This window comes from Rattus norvegicus, chromosome 15, assembly GCF_021556685.1.
Source record: "Rattus norvegicus strain SHRSP/BbbUtx chromosome 15, alternate assembly SHRSP_T2T, whole genome shotgun sequence".
Taxonomy (NCBI): domain Eukaryota; kingdom Metazoa; phylum Chordata; class Mammalia; order Rodentia; family Muridae; genus Rattus; species Rattus norvegicus.
In genome coordinates, this window is record NC_141548.1 from 105,180,499 (window position 1) to 105,197,134 (window position 16,636).

The following is a 16,636-nucleotide window of genomic DNA, read 5'->3' on the forward strand; positions in this document are numbered from 1 at the left end:
ACACACACACACACACACACACACACACACACGGTCAGTAATCAAATCCACATCTATATTTGGGGAGGAGAATTCATTGATGACTTCTTTGGGAGACTTAAACATCTTGAGCCAAACATGGAAAGGTTGGTGGAGCACAGTGCCGTCTGTATAGATAGTATATAAAGGAAGTGTCACATTGGGGATTATTACCACTGTCTTCGTTTCCTTGAAGGACATTTCAAATGTTTTCCCTTTATTTCAACCTCTTGGCAATGAACATCCATGCTAGCAGTAATGACAGCTCTGAGTTCACTCCTGCAGGTTATGAGCAAAAACAAACCAAACCCAAAAAATGAACAAAGAAAATAAGTGCAACCTAGTTTATAATGTAGACTGTTTGAGCAATTTTATTGTGCAATAAAATGGGTACCTTCAGTCCCTTCAAAATAGCTTTTTTGTCAAAATTATAACTGCTTTGTTTTATTGAATTGCTGAAATGTAATGGTTTAATGGGCGGAGGCATGAAGGAAAGGTTGTAAAAATGTGAATAATGTTACAGCGGGGCTGTGTGGAATCTGGAACCCGCCTCCTTGTACAACTCTTGTTAAACACAGCATGATATGTATCTGTCATCGATTTAATATGTCTTAATTCAAATATAACTCCTTAATCAATTTCTTTTTATAGGAGCCTTAAAAAGAAAGAAAAGAAAGAGAGAAATTACTTTCTTAGAAAATAACAGATTCGGGTGGTGACTAGAGAGGAAATATTTACGAAGTGAGTTGAATGAATATTCAAATTTATGACCAAATTCAGACCCTAAAAAGATAATTGACTCAGGTAAATCGACTTGAGATGCTAATTCTTAAAAGAAAGGACTGGGGGAGCAAAATTTCAATCACCACCAATAAGGCGCCAATAAACCGCCTGCCAATTAAACCTGAGAATAGGCCTAGCTACTTGGTCATCAGGAAGGCTCGCTGTGGATTTCCGGAATTGCCTTGCTTTATAAAAGGGCTTTTTATTTTGTAGACATCCTTTTTGTTATTGTGATGACCTGCCTGACCCCAGGTGCGCAGTTTCTTTTTCCAGCTGTTGGGGAGCCAACCCGAAACGCACTTAAATCCCGACTTTCTAAGGACACGATAACTGAATCACACTTCCTTTAAAAAAGAACAATTTCCAGAACGTCGAAAAGAATAATGTACTGGTTTCCAAAGCAGGGAGTGATAGATGTATTCCTGCAAATTTCGTCCTTTTCTGTGGACTTAGCATATTCTGATCGTGGAACTGGTCTTCAGGTCCACTTCCCCAACCCATTCCCTAATCTGCACTTTGTGCTGTAGAGGCCCTTGTGTGAAGGCAGAGCATACCTTGGAAATACCGGTGACCGAGGCAACAAGAGCTTTGGGGGCCGTGGATTTACAGACTTCACGTTTGCTCTAGGAACCCCAACATCTTTCCAGCCCCCCAAACAAAGGCGCGGGAGGTGGAAGGCACAGCCAATTCCCAACTGGCCAGAACCCGATAGCTACGCTGTTCAGCTTCCTAAAGGCCACAGAACTTGGGGATTCTGGGGCTGGCTTCCCGCTGTCGGGAGGGAGGGCTGCGCCTTCCAGTTCCAGGTGCCCTCCGTGCCTCCCTTAACACAGTCAAGTTTCCTACGATGGGTGTGGGCAATTAATAAACTCTAAGGGAAGTGAATTGGACATTTCCTGGCTTTTGAGCCTTTGTTTGATTGTTTCTCCAGGCGGGCGGGCGAGGGGGGCATTTGGGAGACGGAGGGCTGGGGTGGGCAAGAAAGGAACTGGGGAGACCCACCGAGATGCCTTTTTTTATTGCTTGCAATTGTTTTACGACTCGCCAGTCCCGCGTGATTTCTGAGAGGCAGCCTCCTTGGGGAAGGGCTGGGTGCCGGTCGGATTTGTAAAGTCTAAGGCCCTTTAGGTTGAGCCAGAGACGGGTTCAAGTGCGAACGGGACACACATAGAGAAGGACAGTTGAAACTAGGCGGGGGTGCCCAGGGTGGAAATTGCTGTGAGACAGTAGGATGGTAGTGCTAGTCCACTAAGATTTTTCTACGAGCTGGAGCCAGAAAGGCAAACGGACCAGCAAATCTTCATTTTAGCGGAGCTCTATCGGGGCAGGAAGAGGGTTTTTACCAATTCCATTCACTAGGCTTCCAAGAAAGCAAGGTCTGGATGCAGTCAGCAAAGTCTAAAGTCAACTCTCCTGGCCACGCCCGCCCCATCCTTTTCCGACAGGGACCAGATTCTCCACCCTGGCGTCCTCACGGCTGAGATTAAGCTTAGAGTGGGAGCTACGATTGGGCTCAGAGACCTTGGTGCTCAGAACCATCCAGTGGCAATTCACAGCCCTCTGAGCATTTCTCTGAGAATTGCTTCTTTCCCAACCTCGGGAACTCAGACAGAAACATCAGGGTCTAGGAACATGTGTGGTGCAGGGGTACCCCCCCCCCACACACACACCATGTACTTTATGCTAAGGTTTATGGTTCCTGTCACACATTCAAGGGTATGATGAGAGTGGGGAGAAGAAAGTCACGATTGTGTTCCTGAGACCAAAATGCTGGGTTGGGGGTGGTGTGTGTGTGTGTGTGTATGTGTGTGTGTGTGTTGTTGTTGTTATTGTTGTTGTTGTTGTTCAAGTCCTTTGGACTGTGAAGAACTGGCCCAATCCTGTATCCACTTGAAAAGCTGTTTAAGAAAGAAAGAAAGAAAGAAAGAAGGAAAGAAGGAAAGAGAGAAAGAAAAGATCAGCTTACTTTTACAGTAAGTTGTGTAAAATCTGCCTGTAGTCGAATATTCCCATTTGGTACGAAATTATTTTTACAGTTAGAGACAGAGGTTGTTTGAGAAAACCTTTGACCTTCATTTGACCATTCTGATTGGGTGTTTCTTGAAAAACACATCGATATGACCCAAAATATACTCAGAAGGTCCAAGAGTCACAAAATATTTACATGGTTGAGGTACACAACAGCCTAATTTTCATTTTTATTTTTTAGGCCTGAAATGGACTTTTCTGACTATCTTAGAAGTCAGATAACGATGAAAGTAGAAGCTTCAATGAGTTTATTTATTTCAAAATTTGGATGTTGTTCCCCCACAAAACATCCCCTTCAGTATCTACACTTCATACTTGGAGAAGCTGTTGAGATAAATCAAATAGTGACACACTGATGTTTTTACTTGTGCAAGCAATATGGTTGACATATGGCATTGTTATTTATGAATGACAGCATAAATTGTATTACAAAATCTACCGCAGTAATACTGCAATTTATTGGAAAGATGCTCGTTTGTTGTTGATGGCATTCAACCCCTGGGTTACCCACAAGCCCAAAGGATAACAATCTTTGAAATAATTAAATACATTCCTGTAACCCTCCTGGGTGGGTTTTTTTATTTGTTTTTGTTTGGGGGGTTGTTTGTTCCTTGCTGTTGTTTTGGCCATTTGATTTTTGTTCTGTTGTACAGCATTGAAAACATTCCTATCAAAAGAGGGGAGAGGCAGCAAGGACAATTAGTTCTCTTCTTTTCCTAAAATCACAATTTCTGTCACCCAGTTGGGGGTGGGGGTGGGGGTGGGGGTAGGGGAGGGCTGGGTTCTTCCAGCTTCTTCGCCCCCTTTCTGACAATTACAGAAGTATTTGCATCCCTGTCAATAAACTACTGGTGGGCACATATTTTATACTGAGTTTTTTTTTTAATTAGCTCAACTAGAGAGTTTAATTATAAAGAGAAAAGACACAAAATCATGGGAGAGCTTTATCTTATGAGATCTTCTCTCATACTCTCTTTCTTAATGTTATATGTGTATATATATACATATATATATGTATATATATATATATATGGACAAAAGACCTTTGTTCTAGGTGGGTTTTATAGAGGGGGCCTCCCAGAGCACAAATGTGGTCTTTCATGTGTCAGGGGTCACCAAACTCAGTAATAGATGAGAAAGCAGAATCAAAAGTAACCTTTAACTTCATATCCTGTTGATTATCTTGTTGGGTTTTGACTCTGTGCTGTAGACGGTGGTGGTGTTAGAACTTTGTAAAAAAGGAAATTATTATGTTAAGTATTGTTTTGCCCTAATGTGTTACATACTTTTCGTCAAAGCTTCTCTCCCCCATTTTTTTACACCTTTCTTTAAGGGAAAAAAAATTGGAATGTTACTGGGGCCAAAAGTCACAATAACACATTCAATGGATGACTGAGTTGTTTGTGTTTGGAGTCTCCTATCCCACAATGTATACCTCTGTGTATGAGAACACAGTGGGTGGAGTGCAATGTATTTATTCTTCTGTAGGTATGTACACATCATGCTATAAGAGATCACAGTAGACACTGTTCAAAAGGAGTTGCTCACGATGCTGAGATGTTTGTGGGGTTTGCTTCCCCTCATCCCTTATTTTTCTTTTTGTAAACACACCAGGATTTTTTTTTTTTAATCAAGCCTTGGTTCTCTTCACTTGCCGGGAAACATACCCTTGCCAGGAGCCCTGTGGTGGATATCCTTCTCAGCCACAAGTTGAGGTTTTGCCCAGTGCAGGTTTTGCCCTGTTTGAAAAGAACAATTTGGGGAAACTTAACAAAGAAAGAACGTGCTTCCAAGCGTTGACAGTTACGGGTTTCGGGAGTTTGATACCACTGCAGAACAGCCTTTCTAGAAACCTGTTGAAAAAATGAATTCACTTACAGTGTCCGTCTGCCTTCACTCCTTCCTTCCTTCCTTCCTTCCTTCCTTCCTTCCTTCCTTCCTTCCTTCCTTCCTTCCTTCCTTCCTTCCTTCCTTCCTTCCACTAAGGAACCTGAGTCTACTTATGAGGCAATATTCCTGAAAGCCTTTGCCCGCTCTCGCAAGCGCGGGTGCGCGAACACACACACACACACACACACACACACACACACACACACACACACACACTCGTGTTCTTGCCCCTCTCTCTTTTTCCTCTCCTTCCTTCAAAAAAAAAAAACTGTCAAGAAGGAAAAGGCTCCCCCCCCCCTGGTTTGCAGAGAAATAAAATACTTCTGAAAGAGGGGACCGAGACGTGACTTTGAACTTGGCTCAGCTCCTCTGATTCCTGCAGTGAGAGGAGAACTGGAGCTGGGAAAGAATAGCCAGGAGGGCCCAGCCCGCGGGCTCTCCGGCGGGAATTAAGGCGTCTGCCCTAGCGCTGGGCCCTCGAATCCAGCGCGAGCAAGCGCCCAGCCGCGCCATCCTGAATTGCGGCCGCAGCAAAGGAGAAATCAAAGCGAAAGGAGAGAATAGGTCAAAAAGGAGAGGAAAGAAAAAGTGGGGAAGGGTGAGGAAGTGATAGAGGAGGAAAACCTGCAAGTGTGGGGGCTTGAAAGAAGGAAATAAGGTCTTTGGGTGAGTAAGATTCTCACAACCAATCTTAGGTTAAAAAAAATTGGGAGTGGTAGTATTTTTAGAGCAAACCAACACATGCACTTTTCAGTATAAATTGCTAAATAAGGCAAGCAAATGTGAAAGGCTGAATTGGGCAGGCTTTTAAAATAAAGGGACTGAAGCCTTTCTGCTTAGGTATTCTCCGTATCTTCCTCTTTCCCTCCCCCCGCCCCCTGCAGTCCATCAGGCCACTGTAGCGTCCATCCTTTGAGTTAGGGGTATGGGAGGAAAGAGGACCATTTCCTCCCTCCAGCTTCCAGGAAAGCTCATGATTTCGGACAAGATGCCTTTTTCTTGTGGTCTTTTCACCCCGCCCCCTTGTCAGGAAATGGGGAACACGGAGGAAGCAGAGGGAGCCCTGGTAGAAAGGGGCCGAGGCCACTCCAACAGTTGAGCAGACCCACCTAAGGTTTGCGAGGATGTTTGATCAGGCAGGAGCTCACATTCAGTGCAGCAAATCTCAATAAGAGTATTCTTTGAGCGTTTTTGGTGATTTCACTTCGATCTAAATTTCGAAGTATGTTTTATTCTCTTGCCCAAATTTTATCTCAGTTCCCAGAGATTTATAAATAAAAGCAGTCCTCAGGCCTGCGAAAGGTGAAGGAAGACGTTGGCCACAGGCTGAACCCTTTACACTTCCCCAGACTCTAGGCCCGCAATTCCCTCTCCCATTACCTCTTGAGCACAATCTGAGGGCGGCGGACAGCCACGTTCTTCGTGGCAAGCCAGGCTGGGTTCGAGGCACTTGGGCGAAGCTTTGCGGTGGGTTCACCAAAGAGTAACACTTACCGTAAAGAAGGTTTAAGCCCCACAGTTTACTTTTCTGAGGCCCTGATTCTGATATGGCAACAACCAAATTAAGACCTAAACCTTGCTTGGTTCTGGGCATTCCACTTCCTAACCCAAGGTGGCCGTGGACAGGGTCAGGAGGTATCCACCCCGAGGGAGACACTGTTTTTAAATGATGTCTAAACTGTCCCTCAGGGCTACTGCCTACGGTTTACTCCTGTAATCTGAGCTGAACGTGAGCGGCGGGGGCGGGGGCGAGGGGGAGCTAAGTGAGCCCAGGGCAGGTAGGGACCACTGCCTGGGGTGGGGGCAGTGTATAGACGAATGTCCAGGAAGTGGAAAGGGATAAATTTGACCATCTGTGTCCACCATCCTTCACCCACGTTTTAACGCCTCAAAGCAAATTGGTTAAGGTGAGGATGGGGAAAATAGAATGCCTGCGCAGACGGGGCGAGAGACCTGTCCTTGTCTAGAAAAGTCTCTTCACTTCATTAGGGTCTCGGGCTTGGTGACTCTGCAGCAAAGGGTGCTTTGGGCTAGGGGTCCTGGGTTTTTTCGGTGTGGTTAGGTAGTGGGTGAAGTCTCTGGGGAGTTGGTGGCCTCTGACAAAGTATACGGGAGCAGGGTTCAATACTGCTCCAGGCCAGGATCTGGTGGAACCGGACAAGACCTACAGATCGTGGAACGCGTTAGGCTCGCAGCTGGACTCCTGAGTTAGCTGGCTGGGGCCAAGAGCCACAGGGCCAGACGCGTGAACGAAACGCTGCAGGCTGGCAGGCCCAGCCTGTGGGTGCGTTCGGCCGCTGCTGCAGCTGCACAGACCTAGCGGGGTTTAGGGAAGGTGGGGAGGGCTGGGCGCAGGGCGGGGGCGCAGGATTGACTAGGCCATGATGGCCAATAGCGGTTTCTGGAGGGCGGGATGGGCGGGAGTCGCCGTTAAAGGGGCGGTGTGACCAGGAGGCCGAGCTTTGGATAAGGAGGGAGGGATGCCCGGGCGGGAGACCCGGCGGGTGCGCGGGGGAGGGGAGAGGAAAAGGAGGGGACAAAAAAAAATAAATAAATGAAAGGCGGCTGCTGCGGTCTCAGCGCCCACCGAAATAAACAGAGGCGGTGGCTAAGGCTGCCCACTGCAGCCACAGGAGAGAAGGAACTCGTGCTGGCCTCCTAGCTTTTGCTTGTGCCAAGGACTTCGCTCGGTCCTCGCTGGTGTGAGCACTCACTCCCGGATTAGCGCCCTGAGCGGATCCGCTGGAGAGAGGGGGAGAACCAGAGAACACTTTTTTTTTTTATTGTTGTTATTGTTTTTCAGACTAGCCTCACCCTGCTCCCCTCCCCCTCCTCGCCTTCTCCCCTCCCACAGTCCCCCCTCCCCTGCTCCTCCCCTCCCTCCTCCTCCTCCAGCCCAACTTAAAGAAAGAGGGAACGACGCGCCCGTTTCCTTCATCTGGGGGAATTCGTGGTCGCTGCAAGTTTACTACTCCCGGCGTCTCCAATGCCAAGCTCGGAGGGCCAGGAGGGCTAAATCCCCGCAGCAGCCGCCAAGCCGAACAATACCCGCAGCGCGCTGGGCGGCGCGAGCAAGGCCTCGGGGGAGGGAGCGGCCACCCGAGCGCGCCGTGGACTGGACGCCCAGCCTCCTCCTTCGGGCTGCCCAGCGCCCCTGCAGAGATCAGGTGGAGCGGCGAGTGCGCCAGGCTCTGGGGCTGACCGAGCTTGCCGCTGTCCGCTCCCTGCCTGCCTGTGTGCGTACAGCCACTGCCCTAGGGCACTGTGGCCCCGCAGCCGCGTTGACTTCATTCGGCGGATGCCGCTGTTCTCAGCCAGGCTCCCAGTCGGTCGGCAGTGCAAAGCAGCTAGCGAGTGAGTGCGTGCGTGCGTGCGCGCGCGGGGGCGCGCAGGGGTGGGGGCCGCGGCGCTGAGCTCGCCCCCCGGCGGCCCCCCTCTCCTCCGCTCCCCACACCTCCCTCCGCTCCCTCCTCCCGCCCGCCCTCCCCTGCCCTGCCCGCCCGCCCCCGCCGCAGCTCCTTTAATACACTTTGGTTCTCCGCCTGGCTTTGGACTCTTCTCCTCCTCCACCTCCTCCTCCTCCCGCGCCTCCTCCGCCGCCGCCTCCTCTTCCTCTCCGCGCCTTCGCTCGGCGCCCGGCCGCCTGAGGCAGATACAGGCGGCGGCGGCCGGCGCAGTAGCCCGGCTCCCGAGGCTGCAGTCGCCAGTGTTTCCACCGCCGGTTCGCGGAGCCCGGCGTCCAGAGGACGCGCCTCGCCGATCAGGAGGGGAAATCCAGGCAGCAGGGCTCACCGGGGCCGGCGGGGCGGCCGGGCGCGCTGGCCATGCTTCTGGACGCGGGGCCGCAGTTCCCGGCCATCGGGGTGGGCAGCTTCGCGCGCCACCACCACCACTCGGCCGCGGCAGCGGCGGCTGCGGCGGCCGAGATGCAGGACCGGGAGCTGAGCCTGGCGGCGGCACAGAACGGCTTCGTGGACTCGGCCGCAGCGCACATGGGCGCCTTCAAGCTCAACCCCGGGGCACACGAACTGTCTCCTGGTCAGAGTTCGGCGTTCACGTCGCAAGGTCCGGGCGCCTACCCGGGTTCGGCTGCAGCGGCCGCTGCAGCCGCGGCTCTAGGGCCCCACGCCGCTCACGTTGGCTCTTATTCGGGGCCTCCCTTTAATTCCACCCGGGACTTCCTGTTCCGTAGCCGGGGCTTCGGGGACTCGGCGCCGGGAGGCGGCCAGCACGGGCTCTTCGGACCCGGCGCCGGCGGCCTCCACCATGCGCACTCGGACGCGCAGGGCCACCTTCTCTTCCCTGGCCTCCCGGAACAGCACGGGCCGCACGCCTCGCAGAACGTGCTCAATGGGCAAATGCGCCTAGGGCTGCCGGGCGAAGTGTTCGGGCGCTCAGAGCAATACCGCCAAGTGGCCAGCCCGCGGACCGACCCTTACTCGGCGGCGCAGCTCCACAACCAGTACGGCCCTATGAATATGAACATGGGGATGAACATGGCAGCGGCCGCAGCCCACCACCACCACCACCATCACCACCCTGGTGCCTTTTTCCGCTACATGCGGCAGCAGTGCATCAAGCAAGAGCTCATCTGCAAGTGGATCGACCCGGAGCAGCTAAGCAATCCCAAGAAAAGCTGCAACAAAACTTTCAGCACCATGCACGAGCTGGTGACCCACGTCTCTGTAGAGCATGTCGGCGGCCCGGAACAGAGCAACCACGTCTGCTTCTGGGAGGAGTGTCCACGCGAGGGCAAACCCTTTAAGGCCAAATACAAACTGGTCAACCACATCCGCGTGCACACGGGCGAGAAACCCTTCCCTTGTCCTTTCCCGGGTTGTGGCAAGGTCTTCGCACGCTCCGAGAACCTCAAGATCCACAAAAGAACTCACACAGGTAATCGTGGGTCGCAGTGGGAAGAGGCACCTCGAGGAGAAATAAGTGCACAGACTGAGCGTGTGTGTGTGTGTATGTGTGTGTGTGTGTGTGTGTGTGTGTGTGTGTGTGTGTTTTCGTTCGTTCGTACGCGCTGGGGAGAGTGCAGGACAGCCAGGGTTTGTTTTTGTTGGAGGATGGTAAGAGTATTATTGGACTGGGATTTTTCCACGTGCGGAAATTCAACTTTAAATGATCAAATAAATACTTGGAGTGATGCGATTGTCACCCCCACCTGCCTGTCCTGCTGAATAATTTCCATTTTAAATAGAGCGCACAAAATAAAACAATTCGGCTCTAGCTCGACGTCCGGGAAGCGAGCCTAGCAAGGATTTTGCCAGCTTGTCTGAATGAGCTTTTCTGCCCTTAGTGGATTATCTGTTTTCCAGAGGCTTGTGCTTTCCCGTTTCTTTAACACAGGGTCCAAACGCCCTTCTCAGGACTGTTTCCTATTAAATGAATCTGGTGTGAGCCGAAGCTGTAAAGCGGTTCTCATTTAAAAAGTGTTTTTAAAGCCCATTTTGGGGTGGGTCGCAGGGGACTGACGGTGGTTTGCCAGCAGTTTGTGAAATTCTCTAATGGGCACCAGAGGGTTTGTGATTCCCAACTTCGACCCTCGCCCGGGCCAACCAGAGCCCCAGGCAGTACCGCCCCTCAGGGCGATCTTGAGAGAGACGCAAAAGAGCGATTCTCTCGCCTCAGATTATTCATCTTCGACCAGGTCTCAGCCAAAATCGCAAAAGACGATTTCCTAAAAGAAAGCCAAATGTTTTAGCAACTTCCCTCGTCAATATTTACTCCAAAGTTGGGATGAGCCAGCGGCCTATTGTTCTCTTTTGGGAAGGGAGGGAGCCGAGGTGCGAGACAAGCTTTTAACAAGGTTTAAAATTTGAGAAATTTATTTGCATGAAATGCCCCGTGTCTGAGCGGTTGTCTTTAAAAAACAGTTTAGGTGCTAATGGAATTTAACGTTAACTGGTTCCCTTTCCAAGAGTTCTCACACCTCTAAATGACTCCAAGCATTTGGAATCCTGGCAACAGGATGTAGGAACCGCCAGAAAATTAAACAGGGAGATTTTGAAAGGTTTTCCTGACTCCAACCCCTAACCCCTTTGCTGAGAGGTACAATCATTAAAAGACTACCTTATCGCTCATGTTTACTTCCTCCGCCTCCATTAAAAAAGAAAAAGAAAAAGACTGGCGATTATACTAGGATTATGATTAACTCAATTTGCAGTTTTTGGATGATAAGTACTGGCTCAATCAATCTCCATATCCCAGTCTCCAAACAGCTCACAGCATCTCCAAATATGATTGCCTACTGGCCCCAAAGAGGAAGCGACAGCAGCCCAGCCGCCTGTGTGATTTTGATAATGCCCCAAATATTTTGTCAAAATAACAGCTTCTCGATAGCTAGACCAACTTGTTAGGGAGCTTGGAATCCAAAAAGCTCTGTAGAAAGGCGAACAGGGCCAAGGGCACCCCGAAATTCGTTAGAATTTTAAGGAGATGGGTGTCAGTGTGAAGGGAAGTTTATTTTCATAATTATGAAATTGACGGTAGAATCTGCTAGTTGGTTCTTCGTAGGGGTATCCAACCTGTTTCAGAGACTTAGCCCTCTCCCCTTTGCCCTCTACTCTGTACCCTTGGCAGCCTTGGTGAGGACTTGGGGGTCCTTGGTGCCCCATAGCAAGCACCCTGTTTGCAATCCACAGGGGAGAAACCTTTCCAGTGTGAGTTCGAGGGCTGTGACCGACGCTTCGCCAACAGCAGCGACAGGAAGAAGCACATGCACGTCCACACCTCAGATAAGCCCTATCTCTGCAAGATGTGCGACAAGTCCTACACGCATCCCAGCTCCTTGCGGAAGCACATGAAGGTACCACTGCAGTAGCCGGGAGGGCTAGGCCGACCTCTTGCACCAGCTCCCAGAGGTCCTGGGAGGGTCCCCAGGGGCCGAGGGACACTCTTGGGATGCTCTCGGCTCGGGGACCTGGCCTCACAGCAGCTGCACTCACACCCAGTCCCCTCTGGTCCCCACTCCCGGCTTTTGTCTTGCAGGTCCATGAGTCCTCCCCTCAGGGCTCCGAGTCCTCCCCGGCTGCCAGCTCTGGCTACGAGTCGTCCACACCCCCAGGGTTGGTGTCCCCCAGCGCAGAGCCACAAAGCAGCTCCAACCTGTCCCCAGCAGCGGCAGCGGCGGCGGCAGCGGCTGCAGCAGCGGCGGCCGCGGTGTCCGCAGTGCACCGAGGCGCGGGTTCTGGCAGTAGCGGCTCCGGAGGGGGCTCGGCGGCCGGCAGCGGTGGGGGCGGCGGCGGGGCGGGCGGCGGGGGCGGCGGCAGCTCTGGCGGGGGCAGCGGGACAGCCGGAGGCCATAGCGGCCTCTCCTCCAACTTCAATGAATGGTACGTGTGAAGGGCCAGGCCTTTCTCCCATTCCCTGTTCCCTTATCCACCGTCGCCCTCCCAAAAACCCACCGAGGGCACCTTAGGATCATCTTACTAAAATTATGAGTCTGATTTTTATGGTGAAAAAAATTTTACCAGCAGAAGGATTTTTAAAAGTTTTTTTTTCTTTTTAAAGAAAACAATCTAGGCATGAAAAGCAACATCTCTCTGTATCTCTGAAGCTGAAAACATAAAAAAAAATTTTTGAAGAAAGTAAACTCCACAAAAATATCGAGCCAAACTTCCCTAGCAACCCCCAGCCCACTTTCCTTCCCATATGCTTCCCAGTCTTTTTGACAAACTGTACATAGCGGACTCCTTCCTTTTCCACGGTGATTTTAATGGCTTATTGGTGGATAGAAGTTTGTCCATTTGTAAACTCCGGATTGCGTTCCCTCCTGCCTTTCTCCCATTCCCCTTCCCCAAGTGACGGACCTTTTCTTTTTTCCTTTTAGTTTACCCAGTCTTTTTTTTTTTTAAAGTAATGTGGAAGAAAATGGTTTATTTTGTATTGTGGTATTAAATATTGTGTTCCTTTTAAATGAGGCAACTTGATTGTAAACTTCATGCGACTATAGACTGGAAAATATGAGCCGTGCCAAAGTTTCCCTTCTGTTTCTTCAACACACCAACCCATAGCACACATCACCACCACCACCAACGCTTGTGAATGTATTTTTCTGTTAGCTGGGTTTACATGTGATGTTTCAGTGCTTTTGCGAGTTCGATTTGTTAGTTCTTGTATGAAAGTTTGGGGGTGGGGTGGGTGGGAGTAAACGTTGTGCCGTTAGCTTTTTCCGAAATAACACCCTTCTGTAAATATCCGTTGCCATATTTATCCATTTGTAATTAAATTATGGTATTAACTTGCTACAGAGGAAACAATATTTATAAAGAATGTTTCTTAACTATAAATATGTACAATTGTGGGCATAAACTGTTTCAGATTTTTTTATTTGAAGGTTTAAGTGGTTTGATCATTTCTTGTGATGTTTTGAGAGTAATGCATACAGAAATATAATAAAATGTGTTGAAACTGCATGAACATACTTTTTTCCCCCTAGCAGAGTTATTGAAGAGAATGGAAGAAGTCAGCTTGAGGCATGACATAGGTATGGGATTGGGAGTGTGGTGGGGAGTAGTACCACCTTGCGTTCTTTGGAGGGAAGTCTATTTATGCATAGAGAATGGGCCAAACTGCCCTTTTGGCAGAAAGTCTCAAAATTATTTTCTACATCCTTTTGTTTGGTAGCTGAGGATGAATTAAATTTTTGGAAAGCCCCTGTGAGGAATGGCGGCAGGAACCTTCCGAGTGTCTAATGGCTCCATTATCTAAGGGAATGCCTTTCTTTCTTTCAGCTATTTGGGCTGGCTTTAAGAGCACTAAACATTTCCTTATTCTTTGTTTTCCTTCCCTACCCTGCCCCCTTCCTCTCTCCCTCCCTCTGAAAAGCTGAGGTACAGTTATTTTTAATTGCACGTTTAAAACTGAGCCGAGTACTTTGTTTTTGAACTTGGACCAGTGATTATAGTTTAAAGGGGCTCGTTTTTTTTTTTTTCTTGATATTTTAAGCAGAGCTTGCTCAATAAATCCTGTTTATCTTAAGCAGCTCCGCAGTGGTGCTCAAGGGAAAGTAATAAATAGGATATACTTTTTTTCCCCATCATACATAGGGAGGGATACATCTACTCTGAAGGAAAGAACACAGCAAAATAAAAGAATATAAAGGCTATATTCTTGCCAGGTGGAAGTGAATAGGAGCACCGAGTTTTCTGGAACCTTTACCACCGTGCTGCCCTGCCCCCACAGGAGTTGGTTTGAATTCTCAAACAAGATGCTGTAAAGAAAGCAAAAATAATTTTAGTAATAATGAAATAGAGATGGGGAAAATTATTTTTTAGCTCCTGAACTATCAAGACCTCCCTCCCACTGGGTGTCCCTATAGCTCTGAGCTTTGGGGTTGCTGCTCCCAGGGGAGGGAGAAGACCCGGCCTGCTTCTGAGGCTACAACAGTTCCCAGAGATAAGCCAGTGTAGCCCAGGGCTTGGTGAGTCTGCTGCAGATGGGTGGAAGACCACAGTATCTTTTGCTACTTTCTTTTTGCCCTAGACTGAGTCACAGGGCTAGGCGTGACAGCCCGAGGGATGTTTGGGAAGGAGTCAACGCTCACCTCCCACAGGCCATGCTACCTGTTCAGTGGCCAGCGGAGGAAGCACACTCCATCCAGCCAGACGCTTGTGTGTGCCTGCTTGAGATACTCACCGTGTGACAAGTGCCAGGTTCCCCATCCCCAGCGGCCCGCGGGCTGCCTAAGCGCCAATTTCTGAAGCAATCAACCCTCTATTAAAATCAAATTTATAACCCCTAATAATATTAAGCAAAATTATTAGAATAATTGGCATATGTTACTGAGCCTTGAGAGAATTCATTGAACACACTGTAAGCTGTGAGAAAAATCGTTTAGGGTTTTACCGAGTCCCTTACCCCTGGGGGAGCAGGCAAAAGAGTCAGATTAAATATTCATTTGGTGGGCAAGAAGAAAATGGTCCTACTCAAATGTTTTTAACCTTTTCATTGTGGGGCTGGAAAGGATAGTTTCGAGATACCACAAATCTTAAAAAAAAAAGAAAAAAAAAAGACTCAGAGGGACAACTTCTGCATCAATTTAAGGCCTTGAGGCCTTCTTATTTGCGGGAGCACGGGAGCAAAATAGACACTCCACAAGGTCAAGGTAGTGCAATTGCTTTTCAAATCTATTTGGGAGCTCGCTGTAAGTCTATGGCGCGTTAGTTTTCTGCAGAAAAATACAAAGTGTAGGGGGTCTGGGCTAGGAAGTCCATTGCCGAAAAGTGCTTTCCTACTCCACCCTAGGACCGATGGAGCCCCTGGGAAAGGCTTTCTAGCAAAATGGCTTCTAGCTCCTCTCGCCTCTAGGCTTTGTCCACAGGAGTCATCAACCCGACGGCTTGGTCCAGTTTTTCTGTTTGGCTTTTCTCTTAGCCCTCCGAATTTCCGGAGGCTTTCCGGAGGCTAATGAGAAAAGAGGGAGATAGCATACATGTGAAGAGTACTGAAGACGCCAGAATCGCTGTACTTACAGGGTGCAGCGGTTTGGCGCCTGAGCTCGAGAGCCTGGCAGTGATGGGGTTGAGAGTGGGGGTGGGTGGTTGAATGGAGATGTCCGAGCCCTCCCTCCTCCCTCCCCCCAATTCATAATAGGCCTGAATGCTAACCTGCCCTTGCCTTGACTTCAGAGCTTCATAGCTGAAGCTGGTCCTGGCCTCCCTCAGGGCCCAAGAGCTGCGCTGTGGTTCTCTGCGGCGTCGGGAGGACTGGTCGTCTCTGCTTGCCACCGCTGTCAACTTGAACTTCAGTGAGCAGAAGCCTGTTCCCTTCGCGCTCAACTCTATTCACCACCGAATAAGTCCCTCTCACCACGAGATTCGCCTTATCCGGAGGCAGCTGGAGCTCCCTCGGGAGGCCCATCATTATTATTATTAATTATCGTGATCCTCGCTGCATTATTAATGGCCACAAGGATAACGGGCATGGGTATCAGCTTCTCCCAGTTCAGTGATGTCCTCCGAAGTCCCCGGCAGGGAGGAGGTTATTCCCAGCTCAGAGGCTGCGTGAGTTCTGCTTGCGGCAAGGGCGAGGGGAGGCAGCTACAGTCAGGACACTGCGGGGGACTCCAGTAGAGAAAACGCCACCCTGGTACCCGCACACCGTCCCTAGCTGACCAGGGGCTCTTTCCTCTGCCCTCTGCCGGCACCTTGGCTCTTCCTCCACCCCCACCCCCTATCCCCTTTGTCTCTTTTTCAGACGGATGTTTTCAGTCTCAAGTGGTTTTTTTTTTTCTTCCGCACAAAACCCTGAGATCAAGGGCAGATCACAGGCTGGACTGGGGGGCTCGGGTTTCTCCAGACTCTGTGCTATTTGCCAGCATCGCCGCTTTAGGCTAAGAAGGCCTGGGCCATCCAACGTGGTCTTGCCTGGGTTGGTAGGCTAGGGGAAGTGTGTCTCAGTACTGTTGAGTTCATTGATAGCACTGGAAGCTAGAGACAGACCGAGATTTAGCTAGTATGCAATGTAGACTCAAATCCTACTATCCCCTAAATTATGTCACAGAAATAATTCCAGGGGCATTAGGCCCACTTCCACAGGTTAAGAAATAAAGGCCTCAGAGTAACACCTCACCAAGAATTGGTTGAACTTTTAGATAGGTTTTTAATTCTAAAAAATGTTGAAATAGGAAGTGCGTGGAAAGCTCCCCTCAGGAGGGTTCAAGTAGTGTTCAATAAATACTTGTGGGTTGGTTATAATCTGATGCCCCAGAAATTTGCAGCTCCACATCCAAGAGTACCTTAGCAGACAAGTCAAAATGAAAGGTTTCTATTTTTAACCAGCAGCTCAGAACTAAGACCATGGAAATGTCATTCTCCTTCCCTCCTCTCTCTCAACACCCCCCCCCCCATTGTCGCTGGGCTTTTTATTGGGGCAGGGGGGGGCGAGGGAGGATCTAGATCCTTCCAGA

The 16,636-nt window shown here is 49.7% G+C and overlaps 1 protein-coding gene across 1 annotated transcript; it reads left to right on the forward strand.

Annotated features, from left to right (window-relative positions):
- The first annotated feature begins 8,302 nt into the window (after nucleotides 1–8,302).
- On the forward strand, nucleotides 8,303–13,142 carry Zic2 (Zic family zinc finger 2). Its single transcript, NM_001108392.2, is given in 3 exon segments — nucleotides 8,303–9,615; nucleotides 11,370–11,533; nucleotides 11,716–13,142. Coding segments are annotated over 3 exon segments (1,590 nt in total). The 5' UTR covers nucleotides 8,303–8,543; the 3' UTR covers nucleotides 12,070–13,142.
- Nucleotides 13,143–16,636: the final 3,494 nt, after the last annotated feature.